Source organism: Opisthorchis viverrini (genome assembly GCF_000715545.1).
Source record: "Opisthorchis viverrini unplaced genomic scaffold opera_v5_19, whole genome shotgun sequence".
In the NCBI taxonomy this organism is placed as follows: Eukaryota; Metazoa; Platyhelminthes; class Trematoda; order Opisthorchiida; family Opisthorchiidae; genus Opisthorchis; species Opisthorchis viverrini.
In genome coordinates, this window is record NW_008751675.1 from 257,314 (window position 1) to 277,676 (window position 20,363).

General features: G+C 42.1%; 1 protein-coding gene across 1 annotated transcript; it reads left to right on the top strand.

Moving 5' to 3' along the window:
- Nucleotides 1-220: 220 nt before the first annotated feature.
- T265_01721 (hypothetical protein) lies at nucleotides 221-15,311 on the top strand (the record flags this gene model as incomplete). The annotated part of the gene is made up of 5 exons (XM_009165811.1): nucleotides 221-415; nucleotides 3,111-3,262; nucleotides 4,008-4,080; nucleotides 8,129-8,250; nucleotides 15,053-15,311. 5 exons carry the CDS (start codon nucleotides 221-223, stop codon nucleotides 15,309-15,311), a joined length of 801 nt encoding a protein of 266 aa, XP_009164075.1.
- Nucleotides 15,312-20,363: the final 5,052 nt, after the last annotated feature.

Below are 20,363 nucleotides of genomic sequence, written 5' to 3' on the forward strand. Positions count from 1 at the left end.
AAGGATCAGTACATGAAAACAACGGAGATCTGGCCACACTTTGTGCAGCAATGGAACCTTTAATACAAAAGACAGCCGGATATATCTTACAAAGTTAACTCATTCAAGAAGTGAGAAACACCATTTAAACGCGATTGCTACTACTGCGTGGCAAATGCGCCCGATGGGCTAGCTCTAATACGGGATACCATAGCGTCTGCTAGAGAAAATTTCTACCTACATGAAGGAAACTACTCACAAGGTTGCTGAAAACTCTTCAACAGTCCACGACCGGTTTCGCCCTTCTAAGGGCTCATCATATAGGCGCAGTCCCCGAGTTTCCATTAACCTTATGTTTTACTTGAACCCAAATCGGAGTGTTTTCAAGAGATACACTCATTTGAAAATCAATTTGATTTTTACGAGAGACTCAACTGTGTGCAGCACATTCAATTGTAGAATAGCATAGAAGAGCGATTCACATTAGTCTCTCGTGAAAACTAAATTGATTTGCAAATGAGTGTATTTCTCGAAAATTTCCACTTCTTGAAGCAGTAGAACTAGACAAATGTTTTGGAATTTAGTCGGGTCCTAGGGCAAAAGCTGGTGGATAACCAGGCCCCTGTTAGTAGATCCAAATACGATCAGATTTAAAAGCAGCTACTTAAGATACAGTTTTACGTGGCCGCCTTTGCCGGAAGAATCTATTGACGGGCCCGAATATTCATACCTTCAGTCATCAGGAGGCTCACAAGCAGGCAGCTTGGTAGAATACCTGTTCAACGCTACTGAACCACCTATGGGATGTGGGCTTGGTTCTTATGGTATCCTTCAAATTAAAATACAGCGAAGATCTACTTGCGGAACTACCTGCTATGGCGAAGCTGTATATAGCCAAAAAGTGACTACGAGCTGGCAGGAAGGGAGCGATATCAGGACGGCTTACCTGCAAAGCGCGCAATGATAATTTCGGTATATAAAAGAGAATAATGTAGACAGAAAGCAGGTGATACCAATCATGTGACTCATGGTATGCTCAATTAAATCGATGCTGGTACCCTAAATGAAGACCTCTTAGGAAAAGTATGTACATCTAGGGGACAAACTCATGGTTAACTTGCGTTTGCAGCAACACAAGTTCAAGGAAAATGTCGTAAACAGAGAACCAACCCGTCCATCCACCGTCTGCAGACGTCATCAAGTTATTCAGGTCCACCAAAAGGAAAGTACCGTGGATTGCTTCCAAATGCTTGGTTTTTCGGACTTGTGTATTACCCTCATTAGCGCCTTTCCAGCCGGACTAGAGCGACAGATGTAAACATATGTGACCACGTCAAACGAGATCTAAATAAGTATATAAGTGAAGCGGGTTTGCGCTCCGCCCCGGGCTTTATTGGACGGTCATCTGTACACAGATGTTCACCATTGCAAAAATAGAGTGGCAGTTCAAAACGGGTTCGATGAAATGTTTTCTGGGAAAGAGAGTTACGTACAAGTTCACATATCCTTGCACCGCGTATTCTGTATGGTTACTTTCCATTTTTGCATTCTGGGGCAGAATTATGGTGGCTGATGAAACCTTCAGTAATCTAGTATCCCGCTCTCGCTTAGTCATTCACACTTTTAAAAAGCCAATCGGCCCGCACTAAAGGATCAGCTTAAAAAAACAAGTGTTCAAGTGAATGGTTACGAAATTATGCTCTGTGTTGGTTTTCTGTCCATTGATATTACAATACCTACTGGCTCAATGTTTGTGGTACAACAGCCTGCTCTGTTGTTGTCAGAAAGTGCGCCGATATTCAACATTGCAGCCACCGATAACCGGATTACCCGAATTAGATGCCTGTCAAACATGGACAGGCTTGCTGCTCGGTGTGCAGACGGGCAGGTGACCAAGTACAGGGACAATCCAGTCCAAGAGCTTCCATCCGCGAAGCAGCGAGTAACTTGGGCACCAACAAGTGTGGTGTCCGAAAGTAAGTAGAGCGATTTTAATCACTATATCCGCATTTCGTACTTGAAATCAGCAGTCTCTTGAAGCCTATCTCAGGAGGGGCATCAGTGCTAACATGGGCCGGTGAGCTGCACACTAGTGGAAGGCACTTTTCTTGTAGCTTGAGCAGTTTTCATACGCTCCCATTAACTGTTCTTTGGAATGTGTGAGTAAGGGAAATAAATCGGTTTGCTCCAGATTCACAACTCAGAATTCGCCGTCCAAGGTTAACACTTGATACGAATATGGTGAGCTGGGAAAAATGTTTGGTTTTCGAGAACACAGATCGGACTTGCAACCCACGGAACTGTAAATTCTCCAACCTGTTTCCCTTTTTCTTATTGGAAATGCTGTAGCGGTACTATATTTTAAGATTGATCACACCGTAAAGTAAAGATGCGTCCTAAATCTCGCGAGAAACCAAGACCCAAAACGTCTCCAGGCTAAGAAAAATTTCCCGAGAGCATCGAAAGAAGGCTTTAGTAAATGACGAGGCGATACCCAGAGACACTTTGGAACTTGCTTGCGATTTTCTCCGCTGATGTGACAAGATCCAAGCGGAACAGCCGTTTGGGTGAAGAAAACACTTGGCAATGTTTACCGGAATTAAGGTTTTGATATCCAACTATTACCAGTTTGAAACACACTAAGCGAAACGATTTTTCTCAAAGAAATAATGTGACATGCCTTCAGGCAATCAAAAAAATATGCATTTGGGTCGTGTGGATGACTAGGAAACCAGGCCCAAGCACGCAGGTGCATATGTGGATGCGGATAACTAATCAAAAGGATTGTGGATTAGTCATTCAGTGCAACAGGGATTTAGCAATTTATGATCACAGTTTTCTGTCAAATCCTCGAGACCAACAGCTGGACAGCTGGTGAGGTACTGTTTCAAACACCAAAACGAAATCGGCCTACGTTACACCAAGCCTAGCGTCAGTGTCTTCAAACACCAGAAGAGTTGTGATTTACTTGCGACGCTTATAGAATACTTGTTTAGCTCTACATGTAAACTGAACTTTTCGAGTGTTTTGCTGAAATACCGCTCCGACTGCTCTCTTGGGGTGTCAGGCTGACAGGCAGGCACATCTCCGGAGTTCAGCAAAATCTTCCTTTCGACAACAAAGTTCATAAGCCGGGACATAGACAGACTAATGATAGTGGTCATACCAGTACGGGGACAGGGAGAGGCAAGCCAAAAGGTCACGTGGTCATCGATCAATCAGGACACAGAATAACAGAGCAACCAATGGAACTGCCCGTCGGAACAGTTAGTCATGATCGAAGGTCAGTCTAGCAGCACGTGTATTAACACACACACACACACACACACACACACACGACACTACACAGCCACCAAACCAACGCTACCTACCCTAACAACGCACTGGTGGGGTCAACTCGACTGGCGATGAAACGCCAGCTATCAAACTGTCTAGCTCAGCGAACAAACCAACGATCACACAACACACTTTAGCTAGTTAACCACCCCCCTCTATAAGTAACACTCTGAATACCCAGTTTAGTATATAAAGAATTTTGAAAAGCAAAAGACCTGTTTGTCTGAGTTGGAACAGAGTTTGAATCAAGTTCGATTCCAAAATTTTGTCGCGCAAACGGGAACCAATAAGTGTGATGACAATTATACTGTAGGTGTGGTTTTGAGTCAATCATCCTCCGTTATTAAAACCAAAGATTTGTTATGATCACTGACGGACACATGAGCTTGCTTCGACCCGTTGTTTGAGTTATGTATATAGGTGCTTTATGCAAATATGTGCATAGGTCTTTGTGGTCTTAGAGCCATTCAGGATGCACCCAAACTTACTGCCCCAGCGGTAAGCAAAGCCTTTCACGGGGGCAAGCTCTGTATTAAACGAGGACTGTGTTTAGGGTCAGCTTTTGAACTTGAGCCATATGAGAAGCCCAGTTTCATTTCCGACTTTGGATGACTTCAAGTAGGGGCACTGATTTACTCGTAATAGTGAGGTATGAATACCCTGCGCACTCAGCTTCGGTCCAGTTTATAAAGGAAACTACTCACAAGGTTGCTGAAAACTCTTCGACAGCCCACGTCCGGTCTCGTTCTTCTTGGGGCTCATCAGGTAGGCGCAGTCCCCGAGTTTCCGTCAACCTTATGACTTACTTGAACCCAAATTGGACTGTTTTCGAGAAATACACTCATGAGGTGGCCTGTGTGCAGCACATTCAGTTGGAGGACATCATAAACGAAAGATTGAATTGAGTCTCCCGTAAAAACTAAATTGATTTGCAAATGAGTGTGTTTCTCGAGGAACTTTTAGTCTTATACCACAGGTTCACCAGTCCCCATCGCTCTTCTGCTCGCATCATTTGATGGGACGGTAAAGTAGTCAGGAGTGCAACGAGAATACCCAGCGCTACACGTAAGGATGCCTAACTCTCAGGAGTGGAACCTGCAGGGTAGATGACGGCTAACTTATGCAATACTTCTCAACAGATCGAGAGACCAAGACACTGGATAATCATGGCCCGACAAAACAACCAGTGGACATTGAAAATTGAGGTATGTTGGTATTAAAATTTGCTTTGATTAATCACAAACGTTAAGTACAGGACTGGTATCAGTTGAATCGGAATAGGTTTAGATAGCCTTTGAGAAGAGCATCGATCAGTTGAGCCGATCACTTTACCTGCAACTAAACCAGTGAATAAAATGAGCGACGGAACGACCACCATGAGCCTTCGGGACTTCGAAAACAGTTGGCTGTTAAGTGGTTCTGAAAAGCGGCTCATGGCAGATTGATGTTGATAGACATGTAATTGTGTTCTATAGAGGAGAATGTCGGTAGCTCTGGTAGCGTAGATGGTCGTTGGCTTGTTCGCTGAGCTGGGCAATTTGACTGCAAGCGTTTCATCACCAATCGAGGTGACATCATCAGTGCGTTATTGGGGAGCGTGGTGGTGCGTAGCGGTGGGTTGGTAGTTGTGCCAACACGTCTGAAATCAAACTGCCCAACTCAGATGTAAGCGTCTTTGTATTGTCCCTTCCCTGACTGCAGCAGATCTTTTGCTATGTAGCGAACTGGATTTCCGGGAGACGATTGGCTGACCTGCAGAATAGCATTTCGACAAGATGAATGGGTCATGGAAACGCAGGTGTCGACTTCTCCTTGTAATAGAAATTAAGTAGTGTTTACCGATAAGTGAAAATACCATGTGAATGAATCGCTGTGGATCAAAAATGGTAGAACGGCTATTAGGTAAAATTAGAAAAAAGTGGCCAGAAATGATCATCAGCATGAAGAATTGAAATGGCGTCAGGTTACCGCTGGCAAAGAAGTGCACTCGATATTTTATCACGTAACCGTCTTTGTAAAGGAAACCTCAGATAGAGTTGGGCCCAGTGAACTAAAAATATTGACGCCATCACCCGCCATCGAACAGTTTTTCAGCTGAAAACGTGAATAAAAAACAAAATAATAGCTTTGAGTGAGACAATGAAAATACTCATGGATATGCTGTTTGAAGTGAAATAATCTCAGGGTTAGTTCCACGCAGTCCACAATCAAAAAGTCAGCTTCAGGCATATCGTTCAGGAAGTAGATGACGAATTCGCAAAAGTGTAGGAGAATCTCAAGGAATCCCTTAATTATTATAACGTTAAATCGTTCCCGATATGAGCCGCAACATTCGCTATCCACTGGTTGAGTTTCTGAGGGGGGGGGGGGGGCGCAATTTGTGTCAAAAAGTGTTAAAAGTTAAAAGTGGCTTAACTACTATTGCAGAACCGTTCATTTGCAACGTTTACGCTTCTACATCCTTCGTTCGTTTGTAGTGAAAATCAGCTGATCTTCTGTGCATTTTTATTCTACAGATTTCATGTTACAAACGTTCCTCCAAACGGCTCGGAGGTGTTTACGTTAGACTTTTGTCTGTATTGTCGGTTGTGATCTTGATCGGGTTCCATAAAGACCACATTAGTTACCTGTCGTAACTTCTTATTGGCTTGTTGAATTCCGGGCACTAGACAAAAGTGTTGTCGTAGGACAACCATCCACCAAACCAGACTTGAAACAGCGTGTGCCTTCTCGGAGTCAGTTTGAGTAATATCCTTGGCTCATGGATCTTAGGGGCTCGCAAACGGCGCCTACACTGGCAGGTCATTGGAGGGCGTGCAGTGAACTTCATCTCAAGCCATTGGACTTTAAATTAAAAGTTAACTATTATAGTCAAGAAGCAGTTATCAATACAACACAGCATTTTTTCACACACGATACCTGGTTGATGTAGTGTTTGAGCATAAAAGTACGTTGAGGATATCAAGTACTAAGGTCGGTATCACTGTAGAATCAATGGAACTCCTTTTTTCTAAATCGCTTGGCATATTAAGGTAGCAGATAAAAGCGAGGCCTGCTCAAAGTACCATTTACACCAGGCCTAATGTTTTACTCGATCCGCAACCGTGGAATTTTAGTGAACATGCAAACGTTACCATAGTTTATAAACTCGTGGCTGTCATAAGTAGGTTAACAGAATCTGGTTGAACTCCACTCAAATAGCCAGCCTCTGGACACTGAGGAAGCTTAACTCAGTTGAATTAGGCTGAGCTGAAAGAATGTCCGGACAAGTGCACACTGTCCATTGAATCCGTTGAAACTTTCGAAGATTTTGATGTGAATCATTACGTCAGTAGCAAGCGTATCTTTCATCATCAGGTCGTTGAATAACTTGGTATGTTTCTTGTAAAAATTTCTTGTACCATAAATCGAAGACGCACAGTTCAAATTCTCTACCTAAATTTATCCACTCTTCAGCTTGAATTTCAACCTAGCAATAGAATCATTCCTATAAGACTCTGAAGTGAAAACACCATCTTCAGATCAGAACATTCGTAAAATTTGTACTTTATGTTGACTTGCAGAGATCCACTTTGCAGTTATTTGTTTATATTCTGAGCGACAGGGATTATACACCGACACCATTTGAGATCCTTCATCTGTGTTTACACAGAACACCGAAATGTTGACCGCCTGACAACCAAAATACTGACACCAATAACGGATAGCGTGATGTGATCTTTGCGCGCTGTGACAGGTGCGAACCGAAGGGGTGGGAGATCGGTGCAAAAGTTGTACTGTTACGTTCGCCAGTGCGTATTAAGCAGGAGGTTTTTCTAGCTTGACATTACGGTGACAAGTACGTCTTGTCGTGGTTCTTACAAGTCACATGACAAAAACAAAAAGTCCGAGTAACTTTTCATTCGTCGAAAACTGTCACGTTTTCTATGGAGGTAGTATAAGGTAACATCCTCTTGTAGTACTCAAAGAAGCTGGAAGGCCTAGAAGAAGCCACTCGTTTACAATCCGGTGTCCAGCTTTGATAGTATGGACCATTACGGTTTGAGGAGTCTTGAACAGTCAAGGAAATAGTTTCAGGAAGCGAAATTCTGGATACCTGCTGTAGAAGAATTTACTGGTGCCTCACTGATGGAACACTTTTCTACACGCAAACACGCTGACGGTAGAACCAAATAGCCTAGCAGACGAACCAACGAGAAAGGCGACCTCAGCGGTCATTGTTTAACGTAAGTCGCAATTAAAAGAATTGTACTAATAATTTAGTAATTCCTGGGGCACACGCTGGGCTGTTTACTTGGTTATCTTGAGCTAATAATGCGTTGTGCCCTCGCGTTGCATACGATCGCTGTCATGCAGACCTATTTTCATAGCCTTAAAAATCTACTGGTAGGTTCAGATTTTGACGCAAAATTAACCATACTATCCATGAGACGTTTGCATTCCTGATGAAAGTTAAATTACCTGCGCACTGCCGCCAGTATGCAGCGAACCGTTTTGCCAAAAGGACGAGCGTTTCTTTTATCGTCTTTATGTTTTTGAACAGAGTCTGTAAGCCATAGTGCACTGATAGAAAACTGCATACCAGTTTACAACTGGTCTGCAGCGCAGCAAATCGTGATATTGTTTACCTATTCTGTAGGATAGAAATTAGCCCTGTCAAATGTCATAAACACAGAGTGGCTAACTTTTTTCTGTTTGGCTTCGTGCCCACGCCATCTCCGACAGGACCAGTCATATTCCAGTACACACTAGAATGAACAGGCATGACGGATCTCGGGAAAAAACGCTTTCGCTTCGGTGTGAAAATCTCCAGATGGATCGCGTACTAAGCAGAATGCCCGGAAGTCCACCGGTTGCAAGGCCCCGAGTAAGCTGTTCGCCACAAAGGCCACTCGCAAGCGCGCCGGTGAGTGGTGCTGTGAAGAGGCCTGATCGGTACATACCTGGCACCGTCGCACTGCGTGAAACGACTAGCCGAGGCCATTATAGAGGTAGCTGTTGTTGTTTCCATCCTGAAATTCCGACCGCATATTATTTGGGTGTGCCTAAGCAAGGGCTTCTCACAGCGGGAATCATTCCGTAGAGTATTACTGATTAATGTAAATACAGAAGGCCAACTAAAACCTTGTATAGACATAATATACTACTCATAATTTTGCTGGAAATTCTTCCGTAGCCCACGATCAGTTTCACCCTTCCTAGGGCTTATCATATGGGCGCAGTCCCCGAGTATCCGTCAACATTATGTTCCACTTGAACTTGAATTGCATGAAATTAGCGAAATACACTCATTTGTAAACATATCTGGTTTTTGCTGAACAGGGCTCACACGATCAGCGCTCACGACATTTTTGGTACAAAATAAGGTCAATCACAAGAACCCAGATTAAGGAAGAGTACCGTAGAACTTTGTACACAAAAATCTAGGAAACCGTGATGAGGTCGAATTCAGCAACAACATTTCATTCGCCAGGATGCCTCTCTACACCTCTCGTGTAAATGCAGCGAGAAAACACACATCGCTTAATAGCTTCCGTCCGAGTAATAGTCACCACAGAGCAAGCACAGATATGATTTGCTGGTGGCCACCTGCTTAGACAAATAGATGGTCGGTCCAAAATCCCAAAACTTCAGTTTATTCGCTTGTTTTCTAATGTTCAGCAAACAGTGTGGGTTGGACGACTCATTGTCTATTTCTGCGAGTAACTGAGTATTTACTGTTCTACACTGATGCTCGAGAGGATGAACACGTGACCAGCATAACTGAAAGCCACCTGATCGATAAAGCGCATCAAATCAGCTCAGTCGAATCGTTCGGTGCAGTTTATCCAGGATCTTCCAATCTGAACGATACAATAAGAGTATAAAGACTGGAGGATATTGACATTTCGCTTTTACCCCTTTGAAAACAGTATCTCTTGGTTGTTAAAAGATCATTTACAAGGGGACAGTGGATATGACTGCAGTCATGTCAGTTTGTCATCAAAAAAGGCAAATAAAAGTGCTCACCTTACCATGCCCACCCAACGAGCCGAATCAGACAGAAAATAAATGGTTCAGTTGGATACGGCTTACTTGTGAATTTTAACTATTAGAACCACATTCAACATTCCTTAACCTTAGCGAATATACACTTATTTGCAAACTAATTTAATTTTTCAAGAGACTCATCTGGAACCTAGCTGAATCTCTCGGTTTTGATGTTTCCAAGCAACTGGAAACCCTTAACCTTGTAATTATCCACAAGTGTACCTAGCTGACGACATCATTCTTCATAGCACTGTCCGTAACCGTCGTTTTGTGAATTCAAACAGAACTAGATAGCATAGTTACTCAATATAAAGAGCTATGAAGAAAGAATGGTTATTTTTGGGTTTACGTTTATGTCCCAACCTCTCAGACAGCATTTACACAAGTCCAACACACGGGTACCTATATACCGGTGCAGTGTCCCATAAATTTCTCAATTAAAGATGTCGCGAAATCATACTAAGCTTCCTCGAAGTCATTCAAAAATATTCCTGAGATCAATTTTGTCATTTCGAAATGCGACGTCATGGTAGTCAAGGGTGCGAACATCACTTCTTTAAAGTTAAAGCCGCTACATCGATTTCAGGACACCCGGAGATGCGTTGTATAGACATATTTGCACAGACATTGCCTCACTCAGCTACATGGCCGGTCAACAGACAAGACTACCCTAACTGCTTTCAAAAATGCTTTCTACGCATGGCTGTGTAGGAAGTACTTTCGTAAGGTGACTATTCTCCAGTTGTAGGTGACTCAAACTCAACTCAGCCTAGGCAAAAAAGAAAGCTCCCTGAGTTTCTCATTCGTCGGTCAAAGTGGTGTGTATGTGAAACGCTATTACATCCAGAACGACTTAAGCAAGTAGTTTACACCTTTGCTAGAGAATCAGCATGAATGGTATTTCGGACAATTTTCATTTTCTGGGGGCCCACATCGCGGCTACCGTGAATGACACATCTGTACTGAGACACGGGTGACCTACCGATGGCAAAAAACTACTGTCTCCTGACCTCCCGTACAATAACGGTAAACGATAAACGCCTTTCAGTTTTATTGACGGAAGCAAATAAATAAACTGCGTACTAATAACACGAAATAAAACATGATCAAGTCTATCTGAATACCCCACTATGTACATTTTCTACCTGGCAAGCCCTAGGCCAATCCCCAATCTCAGTGCCACTCAGATGAGGCATCTGATTGCGAAATATGCGTCCATAATCACGGCTTTTGGATAGCTTAGGTGCACACAAACACATTTAATGAGAGTTCAGTGCTGTCGGAGGGGGAGGGGCGGTCATGGTGCACATTCGGAATAACTCTGGTTATAAAAATTGACAGATTCATTGGTCAGAATGTTTTATGAGGTTTGGAATGCAGTTCACTACCAATAAAACGCGAAATTAAAGAAGCTACTGGCAGCGTTTTCGTTAGACCCGCTGGTCACTTCTGGATTGATGGCATTAAAATTGCTACAACAGTTGGTTTATATGCGTTTGGTTTGACCATTTTGTGATATACTTAGGGAGTGTGCACAGCAGCAATGTGAACGAGAATCGGCTGATGGTTCTTAGGGCTTGAGACTTGTGGTTGACTGCGACAAGTTTTTCGCAATCTATTAAACGACTGATCGATTGTGTCTAGGTTACTCTTACTGAGACGACATAGCCACTGTGATTGTGCCGCATGAAAGCTCGGCACTTCGTAGGTATATCCATAACTGTACTGCAGTACGTACTACCTATAGTTATATCAAGTGTGTGCTCAGTGAAGTCTTCTGGATCCTGGGGCTATCACAGTGATTCCTGTGAACTTGAAGTAAAAAAAACTTCACAGTTCAAAGCTTAGTCGGCGAATCAGCTGTAAGAATCAGTGCGTTAGTAGAAAGAAAACAGAAACGCTAGTTTAGAGCAAGCCTTAATAAAGTGGCTTTTACTAGATCGGTTTGGGAACAGTGCTCATGTAAGTAGCAAGGTTACGTGTGATAACAATGTGACTAGAATGAGTTTAAAACTGTGCATCGCAATAAATTGTTGATGCTCCCAACTCTGTTAATTTCTTGGCTGTCAGTTGAACCGGGTAGGTTAGGCAGGATTGTGTCAACTATGTCTTAATTCCCTTTGAAGTGGGAACCTCTTATAAATATACAAAAATTTCAAACTACTGATTCCACCTACTGACGTTCGGTTTTATCAAAAGCAGAACAACCGTAGCAAGATGTTCTGCACAGCTCATAGTTCTTAAGTCTTTTAAGTCGTGACTTTTTAGAATATATACATCAGACATACTTATTTTCTGTGTTCTGTTTCCGAGTTACAGATAACCCTGGATCTTTTTGTTACAGTCTATCCGGATAAGGAAAAGGGGGATATAAACATATGTTAGTTTTGTCAGTTGCATACATTTCACAGACAAACATGCGTACAATCGCATTGTCACGTGCCCAAATCGTGTTGCATACTTGCGGGCGTAATAGGTAAATTGGCCTCGAAGTGAATCAGTGAATAAAGTGCATACTTAGCGATGGAAAGGTTCGTGGCTCGAATCTGACCTCTGCATCTCGATCGCCTCCGTCTAGGCTTGGCCAACTTGGCTGTATCGCAGCCCCGTGCCTCCTTCATATGGCATGGCAGCTAGGCACAGGAAGTGTTACTACTGAAGGATAGCAAGTGAACTAGTTGAGATTAAATCTCTGCACACAATATCGGATGTTCTACCTTGAAGGATGACCAAAACTGTTCCTTCATAAACACAACATCAAACACGCGTTAGGGACCAACTACTTCGTTGCAACCATCGCCATTGCCAATTCCATCGCAAGACTCGTGGTCTCGGTTTCGAAATATGGATTTCCCAAACAAGACATAAGATCCTATCCTGGAACATGTGTCATGGTACCCTGCAATCTAAACTCCAAAGCTAGCGAAGTATTTTAAACTTCCGAAATAGGTGTATATTTACAGCGGTGACCTCGTTATTAGCAATTTGTCTGGTAAATTCTGCTCAGCATCGGGGTAGCCTTACCTCTCAGCTCACATGCACTCACTGCCACTAACTGGTAGCATTGCTATCAAATATCACAGACCGCGTTTGTCCAAACTCTCCGTCTGATACTTTAGTAGTTCATTTGCAGTTGCAATGAAACCCATGTAAGCAGAACGACTCGTCCAAAAAGACACCAAGCACAGTGGCCAAGTAAACCAGTGATGCAGCAAGACCGTAACCCCATGCAGAAGCCAAGGATCCTGCGACGTTAGCAATGAAACACATTGTCACAGCTTGCAGTATGGTTGAACTCAAAGCGACATCTGGTATTCCGTTTGTCGGTAGCAGGAATTCAATGAGACCCTACTAACCAAAACACAGCTGCCAACAATGTACACACAGGGGATTTGAATCAAATCAAATAGGTTACCAGCCGTATTTTGCCATTTCAAGTTAAAGCTTAGAAGCAACCGTGCAAACCAAAATTTCCCGGAAAAATCCCATCGATTTTTTATAAAACGGTTGCCCTGAGATGATTGCTACTGAGAGAAAAGTGAATGACAGAGTGGCGCCTTGAAAATTTGTTTGCTGTTATTTCAGAAAATAACCAATTTTCAGCGCCTGCATTTGATTACTAAGGCGTACGGAAATAAATAACGATTTAGTTTAAATTATTCGGGTGAAGTAAGAAGGTTGAGACTTTTGGACTGAAACTAAATGTCTGTCTTAACTCTAATTATTTCAGTGATATTCTACTGAAATGTGTTCTGCTAAGAAATTCGTTTCATCTTGGAAAACTGAAGGTTCAAACTAGCTAAATGCCATTTGATAAGCACCCATCTGTTAGTATGTTCTGACAGGTTTGTGCTTTAGATGGTAGTAAATGACAAGCCAGAAGCTTTGTTTCATTTTCCATTCTCCTCAGTGTTCAAGTACCCCGTGTAACATTCCTCGAGATTACAAATGTCGGAGAATTATAGTTAAATCACCGTGAAATGCGTTCCTCACTCATAAGATGCGAAACTTCGGAACTCCCACTAAATCCATCCCCTCAGATATCGATTTGACTTCATCGTTTTACATTCATGCGATATTTCAATTCCTAAAAGTTTTCGTTAAAATCACTTCGTTCGCCGCATGACCTGATTTGTTGACTGGTCCACAGTAGACAGTTAGATGTTGCTTTGTCTTCCCCATATCCGTCCGCACGTGCTGAATGAAAACTAAAATAGTAATCCGGTTATCTGTCTTTCATTTTGAGCTAAATACATGAGCTTTAATTAATTTCCCCTGCAGGTAGACCGTGCGTCACTAGCTGGAATACACGGTTGCCCACGCAGTTCTAATAGGTGAGAATTCAATAGGACCGAGCACGATATGGGCTTGATTGGGAAATTTCGTCTCCCTAGGTGGCCATTCACAAGCATGGTAGCAGATACGCTAAGCTGACAGGTTCCACCTGCCTGCTTGCAAGCTGTAAAGAGTGGTAGTGAGAAGTACTTTTGCTATTATTAGAATGGTTTAATTGAACTGTTTAGAACACAAGGCGTGCTGAAGTATCTAACGTGAGAATAATGCATGTTTCAACCGTAACCCACGAATGGTTAAGCGTTTTTCACTACCGGTATGTCTCTCTATTTTGTGAAGTAAACTTGGTTGCCACGTTTGAAAATCGCTTTATAATTGAATGCGCAGTGTCCGAGATGTAGCCCTGTACTAATGAAAACCGAAAGTTGTGGCAATTTCTAGCAGGCAGTCATCGGTTTCCAGCCCAAAGTTGGATGATCCCATCAGATGTCTGCGTGACCAACCAAAGCTGAACTCATAAGCCGCCCGCTAAACAACTACTTTTCAAGTATTATCAACTGTTTGAAGGTAGAATGCTTTACATATGAGAAGCGGACTTGCGCAGAAAGTGGTTCGCCTTACAACGTTGGCTGTGATATCCGTACATCATTTAGTGAAGCCAGCAACAGACCATGTTTATAACCGCATGTGAACAAGTATAATGTCCTTTGATGAGAATAGCTGCAATCCAAAGGATTCATTTGGCTCGGTTTGTTGATGGGGTAGTATTAGACAAACTCAATGAAACTGTGTGACACAATGACAGGTTGTAAATGCATCTTAGACGGAGGGGTGTGAAATAGCGACCCAAAGACGGAACCCAGAAGGTGTACTGAAATTTAAAAAAAAAGTGTACTTGTGAGTTGGTTGAAGTACACACAAAATTGTCATCTTCCAGAGGTGACTAATAATGCCTTTTGTGTAGCTTGGTACCCGAGAAATGTTTTACTTGGTTTGCTTTATGTTCATTTTACTATACTTTACTTTCATTTGGTTTAACTCGCGTTTTGAAATTTTCGGGCAAGTAACCAAGAGTTTACTAGATCCTGCTCATAGCAGCTTTAAAGTGATTAGTAAATTGATGAAGCTTAGCAAAATACACTCCTCTGCAAGCATATTTAATTTTGCGGGGTCTAATGAGGGCGCTAAAAATTGCCCAACAGCTCATGAATAGTTTCGCGTTTCTTGGTGCTCATCAACCATCAACCAGCTTCCGAATTTACGTCAACCTCATGCTCTATCTGAACTTGAATCACGGAATACAGCTGTTCTCAAACAAATCTGGTTCTCAGGTGGGGTCAATCCAGGAGTTCCCTGAGCTTCTTCTACTATGTAGTGGGCGGACTGCACTCATCAAATTTGCATTTAACGACAGACTAAGCTGGAATGGCTTCCAGCCTCAGGCTAAAACCAGATTTCGAGAAATACACTCATTTGCAAATCAATTTGGTTTTCACGAGAGACTCAACGGAATCTCTCGCATATCATATTCTACAACTGAATGTGCTGCACACAGGCCGCCTCATGATTCATTTGGCACAATATTCGAGATATCTCAGTGTATTTTCATAAAAGAAACTACTTACAAGTTTGCTGAAAATATATTGCGATATCTCGAATATCGTGCTAATTGAATCATGAGGCGGCCTGTATGCAGCACATTCAGTTGTAGAATATGATATGCGAGAGATTCCGTTGAGTCTCTCGTGAAAACCAAATTGATTTGCAAATGAGTGTATTTCTCGAAATCTGGTTTTAGCCTGAGGCTGGAAGCCATTCCAGCTTAGTCTGTCGTTAAATGCAAATTTGATGAGTGCAGTCCGCCCACTACATAGTAGAAGAAGCTCAGGGAACTCCTGGATTGACCCCACCTGATTAGCAAAACCTGCCGTTGTGAGTTGTCGCAAAGTTTTCAGTAGCTTCATCAGTAGATCATTTGTCACAGAGACAGTTTTATTAACATTTCGCTTCCTCGAAGGATAGAAGGACCTAAGCACAGCTTAAAATGCAAAGTTCGGTATTGCTTGTAAAATGGTGAAAGGCTAACTCCATTGGAGCTGGCTAAATAATCATTTCTCGTTGACCTTATCCCCCAAGCTAGAGTCGACATGTGACGAAAAATTGAAAGAAGTGAACGGAAAAATTTATTTCTCATCTTTTGAACCTCTTGAAAAATTAGTGTAGGAAGACGCGTGTTAGAACGGGAGATTGTAAATACGATACCTGGGCGAAAACAGGTGGCGGACTACAGATAATATGCCGATGTTCCATAAGGTACGGCTTTGATGAATATTTAACTAAATAAGTCTTAAGACGAAATCTGAACTGTAAACCTCGAACATTCTCAGAAGTGAGTTAGAATTTAAAGGGCGAGGATCTGTACCAAATGTAAACTATTCTAAGTGGCGCCTTTGTAGTGTTGAAGAGATATGTGAAGTTGGGAATCAAGGCAAGGTGTACTAATTTGAAGTAACTCTCCAACGTACAGGACACCAAGTGAGGTTACTGAAAACTGTGAGTAGGTTTGGATAGGATCATGAAGGCTAACAACACGATATTATTTACGCGGTATCTAATTCGTTTTTTTGAGCATGCGCCTATTGTCCTGCTTCAACTTTCATCATCCTTGGTAGCGATTTTAGACAGTTGGCAGAATTTGACGGTAGCTGGTCTTGTGGGAACGTGCCAGAAAGATGTGTGCACGGACCAACATGAATTGTAATGCTTAGAAGGAGAAGCGTCTCATCGGTAGAACTTAGCACTCGGGTGTACGTAGAAGGATTTGTGGGAACAATGTGTGTTTTAAAAAGGGGATATTTGCCACAAGGAAGGGGTCCCGACCACACCATGAACAGCAAGTGTTCACCATAGAGACTATAAACCCGACATCCTCAGGGATTAGGTAGATATTTGGAAGTAGGAGTAAGATGTTTGAGAGACCACCACGCAGTGGTGAGTTTGTTCCATGTGAAATATTCCACTCGAATTGATAAAGACTCCGACCGTAGTGGTGAAGTCGCAACAGAACGACTGTGCGTATAATGCGCAGAATTGGTTTGTGGAGCTGGTAAGGGACGAGTGAAAAAGGAACCATACTCGAATAGCATGACCAGCGCAAATGAACGTTTTTAGATAAAGACACGGCGAAAGGTCGACAGTGAGACAGATAAGTGCGCTTTCGGTGAATTCTTCCCGTGTTTCATTTTGAACTACTTCAACCACAGTGTGGCAGTACTCTCACTCTCTCATGCTCCATTCCCATTCTGAATCACAAGCAGTGCGGATCACATCAATTTCACTCAAGGGTATGTAGAAAATTTCGTAAAAGGAGCTACTCACAAGGTTGCTGAAGACTCTTTGACAGCCCACAACCGGTTTTGTTTTTCTTGAGTCTTACCAGGCAGGCGTAGTCCTCGAGTTTCCGTCAGCCATATGATCTACTTGAACCCTAATTTAACTAATTTTGGAAAATACACTCATCTGCAAATCATTTTGGTTTTCATGGTAGACTCAAGTGAATCTATCGTCTATGATGTTCTTCAACTAAATGTGCTGCACACAAGCCGCCTCATGTTTCCGTTGGTTCGAGTCTCCCATAGAAATTAATTTTATTTGAAAGTGAGTGTATTTGTCAAAAAGGTAGAATAGTTTTGTCAATTTGCACGCGGACGAGAAACAGAGTTGGTCACACTTTGAGCCTGATGTTGTATCAGTTTACCCCAGCATGAATTGTCCAACATCTTTCCTGTAGGTTGTTTTTCCCGTGAGATCCGTAAGTATGCACTGATGAGTTCTCTTAGTCAGGACGAGGCGGTTATACTTCGCTTCTCCTGACTACAGCACTTATTTGTCCTCTCCTTAGACGGTGCCTCTTAAACCTTCTACAACCGGGTCGCTGTGTTTGGAATAACACATCCGCTTCATAATCAGGCGAAATATCAACCTACATCGGTAAGCCATAAAAAAAATTGACATGTATCTAATCCAGTGTTTGCTGTTCACATAAATATCACACCGCCCACTTTTCATGTACATGACATAAATGCCAGTAGATCTTTTGCAAATTAATTACAACGCTGCTTGTTCGCCAAAAAGGTACTAACCCGTCTGTGCTTCCGAGGGGAGGCGTGAGAGTTTCGGGAGCAGACATTGGGGAGGAGGGTCTGCGACATGATGATGATGTTGGTGATGATTAACAGCCAAATACAACAACGATCAAGACAATATTTAGTCATGGGCCATGTATTAGAAAAATATGTGCACCCAAGGCTTGTTTTTTAACTTTTCCGTAAGAAGCGTGTTCATCTTGTCGAGGAAGACATGTGTTGTTAAACAAACAAAAAATTTGCTAGTCAAATACATTAGAAAGTTTGGAATGTGCAGTAAATTCATTGTAAACATTATATTAACAGTCAGGTGAGAAAGCTCGCATTGAGGCTACTGTTGAAGCTTGATAAAAGATCAAAGGACGTCCAAGCTTGTGACAGTATTATTGAAGCAAATCAATCCAACTGATGAGCAATTTCTCTCGGAACTGGTTAACATGATTTGCTTATATTTAACTTTTAGATAGAATGGAACTAGAGGGCTATCAGACGACTATCAAACGTTTTTGGTGGCTGCTCGAACTCCGCGTGGATAAACCTTCCTGTAGGTAAGGCATAAGTAGTCAGGTTTCCGGAAAGCGCTACATACTAACTTCCCACGAATTCCCAACTCTCATTTAACCATTCGGTAACGAATGCCTTCAGTAAGATGCATAGTGTACACCTGGGTGGAATACATCATACCTACTGCTCAATCTTTCAGCGTACATTACCTAAACCATTGTTGCCAAACTCTTTGAGCAATTTCTTCTTGGGTGAAGAACCAGCGTAACCCGGGTGACAGATACTTCTATTAAACGGAACACTGACGAGAGTTCAAGATGACCTCGCAGAAAGATCCTGAGTAACCTGAACTTTCAGTAGTTTTATCGATATCACCAAACAAAACATCTTTGAAAACTACCGAAAAGTAAAGCAAACTCCATTTCCGTCTGAAGCCTCAAAATGTCAACTCAAATATCCGCCGAGTCTTCTGAGGAGAAATATCTCTCCCCTTCATGGCGTAAAAAGACAGACCGAATCCGCGATTTGCGCGACTTCAGTTTACGAGTAGTGTGAATGCGGAATGCAGTGCAGTCTACAAAGTTCGGCAACGTATTGTCAACCGCTCTGGCTCCCACCCCTCATTGGTTACGAATCTATCTGTCTACGGGTGCCACATGAATCAAGGTATAGGAACTATCTGCTGCCTGCCAAGTAAAATTACACAGCTCCATCACAAAATTATGGTTTAAATATTCATTTTGGATATGTTACTCAGAGCTTGTGAGATTAGAAACCTACTGATAAAGATAGTTTGCCAATAATCGTAAATGCTCAGCACAGTGGTCTATATGATCAAAAATAATAGCCCGCAGTGTCCCTTGAGTTATTCCATTTTGAATAATTCTTTTTGCTAGCTCGACAGAAAGGCTTCAACTTTATAATTTTTATATAAATTTCATAGAAATACATATCAACGGCTTGATTTTTAGTCACACAAACTAAATGGATTTTGTTTAACAATTCCCGCAGAAGTATACAATAAACGGTAGAATAGCATGAGTCCTATCTAAGTCCCACCTAGCGCTCTTCTAATTTGCAAATGACCAATGAGTTAACCAAAGGTAAGTGTGACACAAACGCCAGGTTGTGTGTCTGCTGGATGGTTTTTAGCAAGCAAGCTTTTCGCCAATTACTTGCTGGTTTTTAAAATTTCAAAATATTCGATAATTATTTGCACAGATCATCTTAATGATTGTATGCTTCTACGTGCTTTTAATATCCGTCACTAGTTTTGGAACTTAATTTTCACTCAGAGCAGTAATGCAGGCGGGAGGATTACTCTTGATTCAACTATCGCCGAAAATTCAAAAAGGTTACATTTTTCGTGTTTTTTATGAATTAGATTCTGCATATCACGTCCAAAACACACTTTCCTGAACTCTGAATTCCGTGAAGTGGAGGTAGTGTGTGTCGTCAAGGTTTCCAATTTCTAATATTTTTCTTCACCAAGCTTCCAGGCGGTACAAACAAGGCAAAATTGTGCGGCTACCTGAAACTTGTTACTATCCATAGTTCTTCAGCCAGTCCGCTTGAATCAGCCAAAAATCTTGGCTTAGTAACACAAAGCTTTTCGATAACGAGAAAAATCTGCAAGTTGGATTGCGTCTAGAGGGATTGTTTGCACTCCACTTTGATGGCTAACCCTTGCCAAAAGTGATTCATCGATATCCATTGTGATTTAGGCTGACGAACGTACTATACTACTTACCACATTACTTACAAAGAAGACATGCCGAAAACCCGAATCCGCACTACAAGGCACAACCAGAGATGTACGTAGGTCAAGTATTTATAAGGTCGCATATTATGCACGCCACTATCTGTGGATCTGGAGAGACAAATAGAATCAGAATAGGAAGAAGTTTATCCTCATCGAAGGATATATTGAACTGAGGAAAACCTGATTTATTGAGACCTTACACGACAGCAGGATTACGCTTAATTTACTTTTCTACTGTGCGGTGTGGTATCACAGCATTTGAAAAGATCGATTGAAAGATCAGCAGCCCTCAACTTTCGTTTTTAACAATGAAT